The 17,886-nt window shown below is 26.3% G+C and overlaps 1 protein-coding gene across 1 annotated transcript; it reads right to left on the bottom strand.

Annotated features, from left to right (window-relative positions):
• Window positions 1–5,409: 5,409 nt before the first annotated feature.
• On the bottom strand, window positions 5,410–9,234 carry LOC105735218 (uncharacterized). The gene is made up of 4 exons (XM_012485396.3): window positions 9,032–9,234; window positions 8,171–8,366; window positions 6,722–6,937; window positions 5,410–6,314 (listed from the first exon to the last, which is right to left on the bottom strand). The coding sequence occupies exons 1-4, from the start codon at window positions 9,219–9,221 to the stop codon at window positions 5,744–5,746; spliced, it is 1,173 nt and encodes a 390-aa protein (XP_012340850.2). The 5' UTR covers window positions 9,222–9,234; the 3' UTR covers window positions 5,410–5,743.
• Window positions 9,235–17,886: the final 8,652 nt, after the last annotated feature.

The raw sequence follows: 17,886 nt of genomic DNA on the forward strand, positions 1-17,886 counted from the left end.
AGATTTTCATCCGTTGAGGATACCCTTGCCAAGGCCTTTTGGACTTTTCAAACAGCAATCGAAAAATGATAAAAACGCGACGATTTACGCCATAACAAGATTCTGAAGCATCTTGAATGGAATGCGAATAATTTTCAGTAGGGTTTCATTCCCATTTCAATCAGTTGAGTTTTTATCGTTTCTACTTTGGGTCTTGGGTATTTTTCAATGTATGGGCACGTGTAAGAAATGACACGTGTTTTTAAAAATGCGCACTTAATGCGAATTTTTGCATAAAAATTACTCGATCGCTTCTGTTTCTTCTTTGAAGATTTTTTATTGCGAGTTTAACGAGAACGTGTTATCGAAGCAAGGAGCTTTTCAAGATATTAATATTCATACAAATATATCGATTATATAATTACGCAATAACGATCAAACGAATATGGGCCTGTCAAATACGAATGAAATTTTGTATTAAAAAAGTTTTTGCTTGTTTCAGGAACAAGTTTTGGCATTATCCAAAAAAAAAAAAATTTCAAAGCTGTTGTACACACAGCTCTGCATAATCTCAATTGAAATTTACAAATTTCAACAACATATGTAATTAGTTACATTTTCTGATATCCATTTGTCTCATGCTGTTTATTCAAAGATATTTATCTATCGAATCGATCTTCAAAAGTTTACTGCCACGATATTAATTTACAATAATATTTGTTCGAATATTACTAAATATTCCATTCAAGGTTGCTTTAGACGAAACAATTTCATCTTACGAAGAATATAAAGCACATAGAGCTTGATGTGCAATGCAAACGTATTTTGATTCCTTTGACGAAGGATTGCAAAACTAGGTGCAATATTCTTTAATACGAGGAAACGTTTAAATTATCGATTAAAGTATAGAGGAAATGGTTTTATACACAGAAAAGTGGAGGAGCATTTTTTTTTTTTTGAAATTCCAAGTAACGCTGTTGCGTGAAACTGTCATGGCGCTCTTCGTCCAAGCAGCTGCTATGCAAAACAACGCGAAGGAATAATTCCATTTTTCTTAGACATAACAGCGATTGGTGGTTAAACCTTATTATTATTAAATCGTTAACGAACCTCATCAACCGATCAAATGAAATGGACGTGTATTATTATCATTGGATTTAAATGGTTTATTCTAATGTTTATTATTACCAAGAATCCACGAACGACACGTTTGAGGAAGTGGAGGTAAGGTAAGCATGATCGATCGAACAGGCACCGATATTGTTCAAGGATCAAGCAAACGATGTGTTTGGATTAGATCGAAATCTCATTGATAATCAACACTGAAACGTGGAAAAATTTACAATGATATAAAAGAAATAAGAGAAGAGAATAAAATGAAAGTATAATTCGCACAAATTTATATCATCGTTAATCAATCGATTACTAGAATCGTGTCTAGAAAATAATGCGTCACGATTCTATTCTAATTATACACATTTCGTAATTATAACAAATGAACGGATTCTTTTGCACTCCGTTGTACTTGTTAATTATACTTGTAACATTATACAAAAGCTATTTACGAATGTTCGAACTTAATTATTTTAAAATTAGTATCCTCGATTCGGTATATCGACATATATGAATAACGAAGCATAAAAATTTAATATTTTCAAAATGTTCATTGACTTGAGTTTTAAAAATCAAAGCTCGCTATTATTTCTACCAATTTTACTCGCGAATTTTGATGATTTCTTTTAATCATGATGTCACGTATATGGATAACTCGATCGTTTTAATTCATGCTATAAAAGAAAAGAAGTTCAAGAATAACTTTTCTAAATATCAAAAATTTCGGATATTTTTCACGTTACAAGCATTCATGCGATCAGAGAGGTATTTCTTACATATTTTTTTCATTGAACTTAATTTTACAATTTTCGTCACTATCTATGTCATGCTACGCGATTACGTCTTTCTTCAAACGATATAATGACACATGAACCGGTCAAAGAACGATTTTTTCAAATGAATGAGCAAGGTGTAGATAGGTGGTATCCTCATTTGGAAGATCGAACGTCTAATAAGGATAAAAGAATTCAAGGTTCGCAAGTGGTTCGCGCAGCTGGATAAGATCCATGGCCAGATTGTCTCGAAATCACGCGCGCCAACCGAAGGAAAAGAAAGAAAGAGAAAATATCGAGATATAATGGATTGTCACGACATTTTATTCTTATCGATCGTTATGAGAAAATAAATCAGTTGCGCAACATTTTAGTCGTTACCGATCAACAGGTTCAATACGAATTATTATCAAACGAATTATCGGCAAGATCGATCGTATCTTTGTTTCAGACATTTTTTTTTTTTTTTTTTAATAAGAAATTCATTTAACTCAAAAATCTAAATACAGTTTTATTTAATATCAAATAATACGAATAATATGAATTATTTTTGTATTGATATTTTGAAATATTTTCAGATCTTTAAATGTAAAATCAAAGTAAATAATTAAATTATTTTCTGATTAATTGTTTGTAAAATAAAGGTATAAATTATTGGTAATAAAATTAAATAAAACTAAGAATAAAATATTTAATGATTATATATTCTATATTGTGCAAGATTATTAGATTATTCTCTGTTATTTGATATTTGTTCGATCCTGAGATAAAGGTGCAAATTAAAGACAAGAAAGTAAGAGTTTCTTGTTAAGCTTATATTTAGAGATATTTGTTATTTCATTCAAATATACTTATCAATAATCATCATCACTTTTGTCAACGTGAATTTATTATACGTAGATACGTTTCATTCTGGATTATAATAAGGAAATATCATTGAAACGTGCAATTACAAAGTTATAAAAAAAAAGAAACGTCAAATAATGAGTTTCGTTAAGAATGTCCTTTTAAAGAACACTGCGGAAATAACATTAATATCGTGGCCATGTTACTCAGAATATAATGCAACTGTTTCACGTTATCAAATTTAGAAGAAAAGCATTGATAATTCGATCGAAGTTTATTCGAGAAAAAATAAGTTTAAAGAAATGATTCCATTTATACGATTATATTAACATTCGAAGAACTCTTAAAGATATGAATCATCATCATTACACGTGTCACTCTCTTTTCAAAATAAAAAAAATGAACAGTGGAAATTTGTATCATTCGTAAGAATACTTATTAATATTGTTGCATTAATATAATTTTTAATATTGTCAAAACATTTTTTCAGAAGAATAACAAATTCAAAGATACAACCCACACATTCTAATACGATATAAAAAAATATACAACAGTATACGAATCGCTATTCTTCGCCATGCAAATGAACATACATTACTTGGTATTCAATATTTCCTTCCTGGAAGTTAAGTGAAAACGAGTTAAGTGAATCACTCGCGCTGTAGTCACGAAACAGCTGATCACCCGAGGCATTTAACGCGATCATTATCCAAGAAAAGTACACCATCCTATGTATCGTGGACCAGAGTTGTACAGAAATCGATCTTTAAGGTCGTATCGATCCCCCTCTCCTCCAATCATAATCGTCGATCGTTCCTTCCGTTTTCCGTGGATCACGTTTAGTTGGTTGTTAACAGCAGTTAATTCACGAAGGATACCGGATATATTGTTAAAAACAATTTATTACGCGTGACGTACGATCGATCGCGATAAAAAAAAAAAAAAAAAGAAAAAACACGCGCGAACTTGAAAAAAATAAAAATTTCGTGGCGTAATAAAATGTCGAGCGAGCAAAAAAAAAAAAAAAAAGGAAAAAAGAAAAAAAGCAGCGGCCACGACAAAATGAATCGGGTTCTGCATCGACGAATAATTTGAATGAATTATCAGTTATCGACGTTTAATTACCGTGATCGGTATGCAGATATGATTTCTTCTATTCATTCTACTACGACTCTATGTTATTCACATATCATAACAATTATTTTACATGAATTGCCAGAAGGAGGGAGGATTGGCGATTGCGTAACGGAGGTGTGTAGATCGATTTAAATCTTGTTGACAATGATGCGACGTATCGTGTAATTAATTGTAATTTAAAAAGATTGTCTTTTTTTTTTTGCGGGATTATTAGGTATATAAACTAGGAGGAAAATCATCATTCATCGAATATTCGATGAAAAAAGAAAAAAACAAAAAAGAAAAAAAAAAAAAGAAATCCCCTTTTCAGAAAGTAAAATCGCGATTTGTTTCAGTTTCAGCTCGATCCTTATCTGGTTGGTGTAATTGTGTTGGTGTAATTGAACGTCGAGTTAAAGAATACTAATGTTCACTGTGCTGTGCGAAATAGAATTCGTTTTTCGATCGTTCGTTGTCCGCCATTATCTGATCGTGTCAATGAGCACGGTGAATAGAATCGTGGATTGATCGGATCGAGATATCGAAAAGAGAAGTTACACGGATGTTAAATTTGTTTTAAAACGTTAATTATTGAAAGTTATAGCGCTTTGTCTCTCCGTCTGTATAATTGAAATGATACAAGTGTTTTTTAGTGTGTGTGTGTGTGTATGTGTGTGTGATAATCTAAAAGAGGAATTATTTTTAAAGCTGTACTAAAAAATTTTCTTTCTCTATTTTTTGTGATTTTGTCGACTTTTGTTGATATTTCAATAAATAGTACTTAAACGGAATAATCGATATAGAGAAATAATTAGAAAGTTATTTCAATCGTTACGAATATTTTAAAAATCTATATGGGTCTGTAAAATGTAAAAGGAAAAGAAATATGTTGACAATTTTGAGTAGTATATTTTATTGCCATTCGTTTACAAAATGTTTATAAAATCATCCCATGTCAACACTCAAGATTTTTGAATTTAATAATATTTTTTTTAGTAATAAAATTTTAAATTTAAAATATAAATCGAATTCGAAGATTATTTGAAAAAGAAATAAAAAATTTTTAATTTTATTTCGGATAAAATACTTGAATATTAACATAAGGGATAAAAAATTATTTCATAAGATTTATACAATATAACATTATATATAAAGAATATATTGGCGTGAAAGAAAGATATTCACACGTATAATTTATTATAAAAAATATATGTAATGTTATGATTAAACGTATCCACTATTTATTTTTATCATTATGAAATAAAATTATCTGATAAGATTTATACGGCAATACTGTATACAAACAATATATTCGTATGACATATGCAAGTATGGTCAATTGTAAAAAGTTTCGAAATCATCGAATGAATAGGATGCTTACCAATAAAAAGAGCTTATCAATTACTCATCTTCCTAAAAAAATAAAATTATCGTGCAAATTTTATATTGTATACGTATACGTATAAAAAATATAAGAATGTATGTCCTTTCGTTAATTTCTGCTACTCAACCTATGATTGTACAGAAATTAATAAAAATCACATATCTAAGGATAATTACAAATATAGAGATAAAAAAAGATAATTCTCAGTATTGGAAACAGAATTAAGAATCTTAACCGAGATTCTTATTCTGATTCGCAGAATGAAAAATAAATTATTTTATCGACTAAATGTCTTCTTAAAAATTCTGGATATCGTGTTATTATTCAAGGATTTCAAAAGTCAACCAGCATAAATAACCTCTCTCGTTATTTAAATTTTCAATTGATTGATATCAATTAAATAATTATTTCTGTAAATCTAATAATTTAGAAAGTTTAAACAATAAAGAGACTCTCTTCTTTTCTTAAACGCTTCTAAAGCTATTTTCAAAGAATATGATTTGACACCGATTGACTTTCGACTTCTCCATCATCATTGCTTTAACTTGTCAACAAATTCATTGGAAACATTGGCTCGAGGAAATATTTTGTTCGAGGATTCGTGGCCCGAATTGTTCTGCATCCTCGAGTAATCGGAGATTTGAATACGAGGAATCGATCTTCTCCGCGATTCCAATTTAAAAATGGACGAATCCTCGAACCTTTGACGAAAACTTTTGAAGAAATTCATCCCGAGGCATTCGTAAAAGGATGTGTCTCTACGAGACGCTTCGTCGCTGGGTTGCTGACGATGAAACCCGATGGAAATAATCGAGGTCTCGTTGGTCGTTACAACGGACGTCGATATTCCTTTGCACTCGATGAAATTCAACACTTCCGACTCGTCCATCCTTATATCCCTGATCGTTATGTCGCAGATTGCTTTCGGCGATCGCTTCGAATTTCCCCCGATTTCTTCGTGGCGATCTTCGTTACGATTTTTCGAACCATTCGCGCTTATTCTTGTCGACGTGGACGCGTCGACAGGTCGTCTCTTTCTCAGCATCGTCGAATACGCGATTGGAGAGAGCTGATTTCCAGTAGTAAGAATGTCTTTCTCTGATCTGGAAATTTTTGCAATGTGTTCAAGACGGTATATAATATGAATTGGAAATAACGGATAATAATAAATCGTTAGAATTTTTGATAGAATAGATATAATAGAAAATCAAGTTTTCGATTTTCTTAAATAATTAAGAATTGATATATATTTATTTATTTTTTTCTTTTTAAATTATTATATATTTTTCCATAATATTATTTTAAATATAAAGAAAGAGATGTTACGAAATTAATTTTTATTAAAAATCAAAAATTGTTATTAAATGAAATCTTATAAAGATTTAGCAAAAAAATTAACTGTTTAAATTTAATTAAGATTGGTTAATAATATATTGCTCGAAAATATTGAATGAAGTTTCAGAACGATTTATTAGAATCTTCGGTTTATAAATTATAGATTATTATAAACCTGGAACAAATCGTGTTCTTGAAATTCTTCAATTTTTCTACGACAACAGATTTCTTGGAATTTTCACCGATCGAATTGTCTTGATTTGGAGATTTTATCCCATTGGGAGAAACAGAAGAGCTATTCGATTTAGGGTTCTCATAGATTTGATATCTCTTCGAGGAAGAACCAGCAATGTTTAATTGATTTTTCAATTTAGGTGACCAATACCACTTCCTGTAACATTTTGTCAGATTAAGCGATACAAATTTCTTGTTGTTATATTTGAAGATTTTTTTTTTTAGTTTAACAAATCTGTAATATTTAAAATGTTATCTAAAAATGTTATGAATAAAGTTAAGCAACTATTATGAAAATAATTAAATATATTGTTTTCTACGTGAATACAAATTATTATTGCCAAAAGCAAATATATTTATTATATATTTTTAATAATTGCAAAAAAATAATAGTAATAATCGATTTAATATGATTTGATTAATTCTAGTTAATGGACTAGACTTTGTCTTATCTATTTCACAGTATGTACAAAGATGATATAAACAATATAACGTGTAATTTAACTCTCAGTCATACTTATTTCGTACGTGTATGTTTGTACGGTGAATCAGAGTTAGTGATTGATTGAAGATTATGATTAATGTGAAATCGTATGATTATTAAATAATTAAATAATCAGTAATAATTGTATTAATAAGATAAATAAGAGAAATAATCAAAGTCGTAATCAATGATGGTCATGATTAATTCAATAATCATGAAATAATTACACTTTTGATAATGATTGAATCAACAATTCTGTAAATATTTTTTTAAGAAATACATTTTTTTGTTTACATACTTTTAAGAATAATTACTTTGGATGATAAATTATCTTGAGATGGATGTATCTATAATTTGTTTTTATATATATATTCTTTTTTTATATAATATAGCCTTCATTTCAAACATTTTATATAATAATTTATGCTTTTGTATGTTTCGTACTTATATCGTTATATATGAGAATAAATCTATCGATAACATAGTAATATGATAATATGATAGCATTATATAAAAGAAGAATTATTTTTATCAATTATTGGTCGAGAATATTTATTATTGTAAAATATTTTGAAATATACTTTGAACATTATAATAAAATATTATATTCTAATTGATGCAATTAATCGAATCCTGTATTATTTCGATTCTAAATGACAACCAAGGGTTAATATAATATTCCAATTCTACGATTACTCTTCCATTCTTTCTATATTTTTTGATAATCTTAATTTAATTACAAAATAAATATATACTTTCATTTATTAATTATTTTTTCGAAAATATAGATATAAAATTTTCTTGTACAAGTTTAATGTCAAATTAATTCAAGAAAATAATGAAGATTCATAGTCTTGTTAACAAAATCTAATTGCTAAATGATTGAATAAGTACTTACGATATTACCTATTTTGATTGTGAGGTAATATTATTTTTAAAATTTGTTGTTCCTGTTGTTCTTGCACAATCTGTTTCGACCTCTTATCTTCGTTCGAATCGATAAAATGTTTGTTCTTATTATCAGATGCATTTCTATTTAAAGTTTCCTCTTTAAATATAAAGCGCGCCAAAGTGTGTTCGCTGTTCGTTGATTTGTTTCTATCTAAAAAATTAATCTTGCTTTTTTTTCCTCCATCGAATAAATCAATATTCCACGACATTTTAATAATATTTTTACAAACGATCATTGATTTATTATTTTTTTTTTTTATTAAATTTCGAAATATTTTTATCAAGTATCAAATTTTATTTTCCTGCTAATAATTAAGAGAATTTTCTTTTTTCACGATCATAATCACAGATAATTATTTAAAAAAGAATGATTTATTGATTCCTTTCCCTTATTTGTTAAATATAGATTATTAATTTTGGTTCTAATGTTATTAATTTTTTCACGAATTTACAGAGAGGCAAATTATAAATCGTAGAATTTCATTGTAAAAATAATTTTTATAATTTCACATGTTATCTAAATATAAATGTCTTCTCTTATAATTTTTATACACAATTATGATGAACAATTAAAAATAACGACGAAGCTGAAAACATTATCGGTTTTTGGTTGACACATCGTATTACAAATAATTCTTAAATCGTATTACGAATAAATTTATAATAAAAAATACTTTTCACAATTATAAATCAATCAATTAGAAATAATAAATGAATCATAACATTGATTTATGATATCATTTTCGACTCGATTTGTATCTCATTTTCTTTCTTTTGAGTTACAGATTTTCAAATGGAACACGAAACGATGCTTACCATGATCTGTGCATAATTTTTTGCAATATGGTCCAATATAAGTCACTATGACACCGAAAGCTAACAAAGCTCCCAAAATCACGATCATTATTATATTAACGTTCCTCCAAGCATGATTCACTCTCCAATAAATGACATGACAACAGGGGATCCTATGATTATCAGTCGAAAGAGACAATGTCGAATTCATAAATATTATGAAATATATGTAATATATAGATATTAGACAGCACGTAGATAAACTTTGTACACGAAAAAGACAATGTCGAATTCATAAATATTGAAATTGACAATGAAATATGTGTAGATATGTCTATATATGAAATATATATAGATATTAAACAGCACGTAGATAAACTTTGTATACGAAAATTATACGATATAAAACAAAAATATGTAATTCTTTTTTTTAGATGAAAAACTTTTAGAGATTTCATTCTTCAAATTCTTTAATTGTAATAATTAATATATAGCGACTTTTAATTTGTATTTTGCAGTGTTAGATAATCATCGCTCGACAAATATAAAAAGGTGTAATTTTAATTTTTCATTCATTGATTTATTATAGAAACTTTAACGTGAATAATAAAAAATGATCTGATACTGATTATGATTATGATGATATTGATTACTATTGTTGGTCAAATTGTCAGTTAAACGAGAGCAAAGGTTATTCTTCAATCTTTTGTAAAATAGAATTGATTGTTTTATAACTTAATATCAAGAGATCAGAGATTCTTTAAAATCCTGTGAATATTCTCTATTTTATTATTAGTCATTTAAAGTAATGATTGCAACTTGATATCATATAACTTCTGTTCAAAACATATGTTTTATGTAACTTATGCAGCTTACATATAAATAATTTAAAATGGCAGAATTTGATGACTCATTTTACACAATAGTTACGATAAGTTGCTATTTGAATTTTTATTTTACAAATGAATCGTATTTTGATCAACTCGATTTCATATCGAGTTTTTGTTGCCGTGTAAAATACTATTAAATTAATAAAAATATTATTAAATGATAAAAAAATATGATATATTTAAATCAAATTATTTATTAACACGTAAATTATTAGTATTTTAAATCAAATATAATTATATGCAAATATTTTTCACATGACATCATAGTTGAATTCCATATTACTACGAAACGAATATCACTATAGAGGATACTGATTATACAAAGAAAACGTAACATGTAGAAAAAAATTCATTAGAAATTCATAGAAAGAAAAGATAAATAAATTTTAATTCACAATATTGAGTTCTTGATCGAAATCTCTGGAAATTTTCGACGAATCAATGAACGTTTCAACATTAACGTTTGAGATCGTTTATCAATTACGATGATTGGCACAATTGCACAACAGGCGAACAGGAAAAAATATATGTAATTTAAAATGCAAAATTTTATTTTGATATTATACAATGTTACGTGGCATGATAATACGTTTCTTAATTAATCAAACTTTTGCACAACTCGTGTAATAAAAATTAACAAAAAATGTATAGCTCGTTTACACACGTATGCGTATAAATGAAATGATCTTAGTATGACCTTAAGTCACCTTTTTTTTATAGATATCAGTATATAATGCATGTAAATTATACGGTTATTTAACATTTACTTAGATTAATAAGTTACTTTCAAAGAGATTGTTCAATCTGTTGAATAGTGACGTTAAGAGTAATATAAGAAATATGAGTTTAAGGTAATAATTCATTTTAAATATGCCCTTAATTACTTCACTTCAAATTCGCCTTTCTATTTCTAGATCAAATTTGCATAAATTCACATAATCATGTTTCTCCTTTAAATTTTTTTCTACAGCAACACTGATAGAATAAAATTATTGAAACAATTATATAAATTCTATATAATCCCATAATTTATTATATATCAAAAATTTAAAATTATAAATTTTTCAATTTTCAAATTTAAAAAATTTTTCAATAAATTCTAATCTATCTCTTTCTCTCTTTCAATTCTTAAATTATTCATCGATGTCATCGAACTTTTATCCTCAACATTCGTGATTTTATCTCGAGTCGAGAGAATGGTACAAAAGACACCCATTGTTTCGTTTGACCTTGAGGTCAAGTTTGAACTCGAAGAACGAATTTTATCCATTTATAAATCGTTGTATGTTTTTCACTTTGGATCGTGTCTACGATTGGATACCGGATAATATTGACAGAAAACTGGCACGTGGCGCGATAATTAGCACGATCGTGCCTTTAACACAAGGCGTATCGAGAAACGGTAGGCTTCGCTTTCAAAGTTCAGATTTATGCACTGGAAAAAGAGATAATTTTTATAGAACGTAGTTAACGCGATAAGATACACAATGAGAAGTGACGAAAGCGAATTGTACCAACAGAAACAACAATAGTGATGTAATTATGTTATTCTTATTCTTCGTTTCCTCGATCTCACTTTCATTTCCTTCTTTAATTCGTCGCTAATGTTTGGCTAAAGGAGTTGAATGATACTTGAATCAGTTTTAATTTTTTGGCATTATTATTTGAAATGAAAATGTAATATTTGAAAAATATATTGTTTTCAAGTGATTTTAATAAATATTTGATTATTGGATATAAAAGAAACACAGCTTTCTTCTGAGATCAATAAAATAAATAGATCAATAATATAAATTTAAACAATGAAAAAATGGTTTTTGAAAAATCAACCATTCTAAATAATTTGTATTGAAATATTGAAATAAATAATAATGATTTAAATACATTATTGTATTGAAAAATTTATATGCTAAAATTTTACAATCGATTAAGAATCATAGACAGTAAAATATGAAATCTCTTAATTAAATTCAGTAAGGTATAATCTTATTGATTTAATATCACTGTTATATATGTTAAAATTATAATATGCTTTTATTAATCAATGCAAGTTATTGCAAACGAACAATTATCGTTTTCTTCGAAATCTTCAAAATATATAAATATTGATATGCAAATTAGTGTTTTATGTCCAATAATAAAGATTATGAGGTCGAAGAATATATAGGAAAGAAATATATTCGAAAAGTATAATACGTATAGTAATAAACTAATTTTTTTATATTTAACTTACATTCTTTCCACGCTATTGGCATTTAATGAAGGTAATTAAAAAAACAGAGATAATAATTAATGATACTGTTATTATGAATTACAAAAAATAATCGGCAGGCTTTCTAAGTGTAAAAAGTCCTTGATTTATGCTCTATATATCTACGTTTATGCCAAGGACTATACGGATAGCGTTTCTACATTTTCTAAAGTTTTCGAGAATTCTATTTTCAAATTTTCGAATTTTCAAATTGCTAAACTTCGAAAATACTCAACTTTTTAATTTTTAAAACCATAAACTTAGAAATTATTTAATTTTTAAATTTTCAACGGCTTTTCAAAAATTCTGGATTTACATATTACATTTGAAAATTTTAAATTTCCAAAATATCTATAAAATTTCTTAACTTTGAAAATGATAAATTTTTTAATGTTTTAATTCTTCATTTTCGATTTATTAATTTTAATAAATTTGTAAAATTGCAATTTTTTATTTTATTCAGGCGTTAAATTTTCGTTAAAGATAAATTCGTTTCCTTTCTTTGAATTATTACGAATCGACGTTTTCTCTGCAAATTCATTAACACAAATCATTATGAATAGAAAGCCGAATGTCTAAGGTGATCCATCAACCAACTTCGATGAATCATTGAACGTCTTAATTATTTCTTAAGTTTTCGTATTACACAAAACAAAGCCGTACGATTGTCGAAATCTTTGCATAATCTTTCGATACGAAAGTGGGTACGTTTGTGAAAAAAAGAAAAAAGAAAAAAAAATAAGAAAATGACAATAATTATCGATCAATGATCGATAAAAGATTTATCGCTAATTTTATCATGCAATAGATTTACTTCATTTAAAATGAAAATTTTAATTTTATATTTGAATACTTATGATAAATTTCATCTATATATATATATTTCTTTTACAATAAAGTAACGTAATATTAAAATCTGAAAATTTATATATATAAAAAATTTTATTTTTAATCTATCATTACAAACTTAAATTTAAAAAAATATATCGGAATTTTAAAAAACAATTTCAGCTTTTCAGTGATAAAAAGAATAAATTTGCATAATTTATATAATCTCGATGCATGTATCTTAATTTATTGTTCTAGTGGTAATAATTTTATTTACTGTGGTAATTCGAATTAGAATGTTTTTGTGAATTACTGTGTACATAATTCCATGATTGGATGATTTCAGTGAATGAAACTAAATTATTAAAATTATTAAAATTGCATCAAAAAAGCAGCGACTTAAAAAAGAAGGATCAATTACAATTTGGATTCAATTATTTAATTATTCAAATTGAATTGAAAAATTGTGTATAAATCAGCAAATTAAAATTGTATCACTATTTAATTTGCATATCGCTTATTTCAAGGTATGGATAAATTAAATCATTAGATTTTCTAAAGTACACATTCCATTAAATACACATAAATATTATTTATATAAATTATGTTTTTAATAAATACTTTGTTATTTCATATTTTATAATATCATAAGATAATTTTCATATAGATATATATAAAAAAGTTACAAGGCAGTGTATAAATATCATAATTGACACCTAAATAATTAAATATCTAATCTAATTTATAATGATAAATTATCCAGTAAATTACATTATTATTATTAATTATTATTATTAATAACATATATTATTAATAACATATATATTATTATTATTAATAACATATTTGCAATATTGTGTATATCTCAACGATTATTTTCTATATCTAAATACTTGTTTTCTTTTTTTTTATGCTAAATAGTAGTTTCTATTTTACATAATCATCGGCCTCGATGTTTTCAATATGTAACAATTATCCTGATGCGCTCTGCAGTGGGAGGATCTATATATCTAAATTCTTATGATAAATAAATTGGAGGAGGATATGTGTATATCTAAAATCACAAGGCGGTCTTCTATGATAAATCGACTTAATCGTTTATTAATTAAATATCGATATACGCACGAATACGCAGATTAATTTCATAATCAATCGAAAAACAGTGTTTATAAAACTTGTTATAAATCTTGTATTACTGTTATTATTATTATTTATAAATACACATTTAATTTTTTGATGTTTTCACGTGTACAAGTCTCAATTATTAGTAATTGCTACGAGTTTCATCATTGTAGACAATATTTTTCCCCTTCTATCGGTGTTTGGCCTCCACTTTTGCTCGAGGTTGAACATAGACTGTTCAAAGAAACGATCTAGAACAAGGGCAATATTATTGCGCCACAAGATATCCTTCTTTTCTCCAAATCTTTACGATATTGCTGGAAAACTTTTTAGACAATTCTAATTTTCCGTCGTTACATTATCTTCATAAATATTTTTTTGCCAATCACGCATGCTTAGTCAATTTGAATTGTGATCTGCTTAATCGATTGATATCAATATAATTAATTAAATCACGCGTAAAGGTTAAAAAGTGATGAAAGAAAAAAAAGAGAAAGGGAAGAAGGAAGAAAGATAGAATGCTTTATACATACAGGGAACTTGAGTTGAGTTATCATGTGCAATTTTCAAATTATTATTCGTAAACGAGCGGGAATCGACCGATTAAGTCGTTGTTACTCATATCTCGGTAACACCGTGAAACCAATGTAAAAATTATATTACTAGACCACACCTGCGAAGCAAGGTTAGATTTTTATCTGATTGCCAGTATGCCAATACATTGAATTTATTTTGCTACATTTTACTTACTTTTATATAAGCATACTCTGTGACAAAATGATAAAACACTATACGATTTTAGTGGACTAACCTCAAAATTGTATGTCTGAAAACAAAAAAAGAATATCATATGATTATAAGTCAAATTTGATTCATTTACTACAAAGAAAGATTAATATATATAATACAATTAACAAGAATGTTGGAAATTATTATTTTTTGAGTATTTTTTTGAATACAATGTGATAAACTTTTGTGACTAAATTAAAATTTATCATATAAAAAATTTTTCATATTAAAATAGACCAATTTTTTAAAAGAAATTAAAAGAATAAATATGTATATAAAATTTGAATACATTGCGTCAAAGTCTGGAAATATTGAAAATCGTAAAGTATAGTATCATTTTGTCATGAATTTTGATTTTGATGATTCTACACAATCATTTCATTCAACGATATATTATAAAAAAGATTATCATTAACTGTTTGTGACTCATCATGATTAAAATAAAAAATTGAATAATTCAGTTAGATTTATTCGATATACCATGAATAATATGCACCATTGTAATTTTAACTATTAATTCGATTAATCATCGCGTGTAAAATTAAAATTTATATCAATGGTTAATTGTTTTAGCACTTTTAAATTATGCGCCATTGTTTCTCTTCTAAATCACCATATAAAAACACGTCCCGCATAAAACAGGGATATGGTTTTAACGATATCCATCATAAACCCGTCTGTTCTTTCCAAGTGTGAAGTTCTCTCACGTGCCAGTAATTTATTATCCTCGATTTCATTCTACGTTTAGAGGCGTGACGAACGAATACATTTACTTATTGCATGTATATTTTTACAATACAACTGCAGAATAACGAAAGTATCTCATTCAATGACAATATCATTTTAATACGGAAATAAGATTAACTTGGATTAAGTTAAACGGAATTGACAACATTAACGGGTTCCGTTAATGCGTTAAATGCGATAAATGAGAAACAAAACGAAAAATAAAAAAATTAATTATTCTATATTGCAATGATTTCTTTACCTTTTTTTATCGAGAGTTTAACATCTTTGCAATCTTTCGGATATAATTTCGTCCATTCGTTTTCACCCTCTTTCCGAGATCTTGAATCACTTTCTGGTCACGTGGCTAACCTACTTTCCAAGCTCTTACACAGTAAGTGATTCTGATTAAGTTATTCTGAAATAAGTTTGCGATGTATTTATAAAAATCATTATACTCTGTTGAATTTAATAAATAAATTGATAATTAGTTTTGTAAGTAGTGTTCAAATTGATGAATATTTAACAATTGAAATTAAAAAAATTCATATTTTAATGAACTATTGCATATATGTAAAATATAATACATTACACGTGGAATAATTTTTTTATGGGAAATGAAAATCAACCCTCAAATTTTTAATAAAATTTTTCGATGTTTTAAATACGAATTTAGTTATTAATTTTTCTATTACTTAACATTAAATTCTGAACATTTTTAATTCAAAATTTTAATTTGAAATTAAAAAAATATAATTATATTTAAAAAATCGAAAACATATACAAACTGAAACTTTCAACATTGATTGTTCAAAAGATTGTTCAATATAGATTCTATTATGCTGTATACACTTACAAAATTTCATTAAAACTAAAAACTATTCATTAACATTTCATTAAATGAAAATATATAATAAATAAATAAAAAATAAAAAATATATAAATTTAAATACCACAAGTCATGATACGTTTGATAAATGTTTAATGTATAACATTGTGCAGCATTAATAATACGTATAAATTTCTTAAATATTTATTAAGATTGCAATATAATTCTTAACTTATAAAAAAAAAAATGATTTGAATACATATCAAGAAAACAATCAAAAAAAAAAAAACATCATTATGTATATTTACTGTAATTATTCTATATCATGATACATCAGAATAGTATTTACATTTTTATGTAAAAATTAATATTGTTCAAAATATTATTCTAATGTTAAGGATTAAAAAATAAAGATTATAATTACAAAATATTGATTGGTATGAAATTGGAATAAAAAAAAATTGAATTAATATAATTCAAGGTAACAGATGAAGATCATCACCTTTGGTAATTATTGATTGGCAATCATGTGAATCGTTCACACCTATGGGCGTGTCATTATTTTTTTCTCGTGTATTACCAATTCAAATATGATTGCCACATTATCACGTATCGGAGGCCTGCCTGGCTGGAGACCAATAAGATCATCGATTGTTGAAAAAAAAAAAATCATTCGGCTAAATACGCGTTAATTGTTCATTTAAGAATTATGAAAGATGTTTGTCAGAAAATGCATAAATAACATTATCAGATGATTAAAAAAAAATGAATATCCGCATACATAATACATAATACGTATTCTATTATATTCATATATCACATGTAGTATTATAGTAGCTATATATCACTTAATAGAATATTATATTGGATAGATATTAGTTACTTAATAATCGATTTGTAAGAGATTGTGTAATTATCGTTCTACATGGAAGAAAATATAATCCAAAATTAAGTATGAGAACTATCCCTGAAAAGGATGATAGCGAGACAGAAGCGGAATGAAAGAACGATAAGAGGATTTTCTTATGGATTTATTTTATTCCTGGCTTTGTGTAATTAAGTTTTTCCTAAGATATGACGTTCATTGTTTTATATTTATAGAAAATGAAAAGTTATCGTTATTTGATCCATCTTTCAAATTCTTCCATGTTTTTGGAAATAATTAATATATGTATAAAAATATTCAATATATTAATTTAAATTATCGATAAAAAAGAATGTTGTCTTACGTAATATATTTTCTATAAATAATTAATGTAACAAATAGAAATACATGTATAAAATTAAAATATAATATAAAATAAAATAACAAAATTGATTAATTATGATTAAACCTTGAAGAAACAATATAAAATAATTATTGTTAGCATTTCAGTATATATAATTGACATCTGAAGGTAATCTATCATAAAACAACATAATTTCCATTCTAGCATATATA

The sequence above is a fragment of the Apis florea genome, unplaced genomic scaffold (genome assembly GCF_048593485.1).
Source record: "Apis florea isolate Af1SG1 unplaced genomic scaffold, ASM4859348v1 contig_3170_pilon, whole genome shotgun sequence".
Taxonomy (NCBI): Eukaryota; Metazoa; Arthropoda; class Insecta; order Hymenoptera; family Apidae; genus Apis; species Apis florea.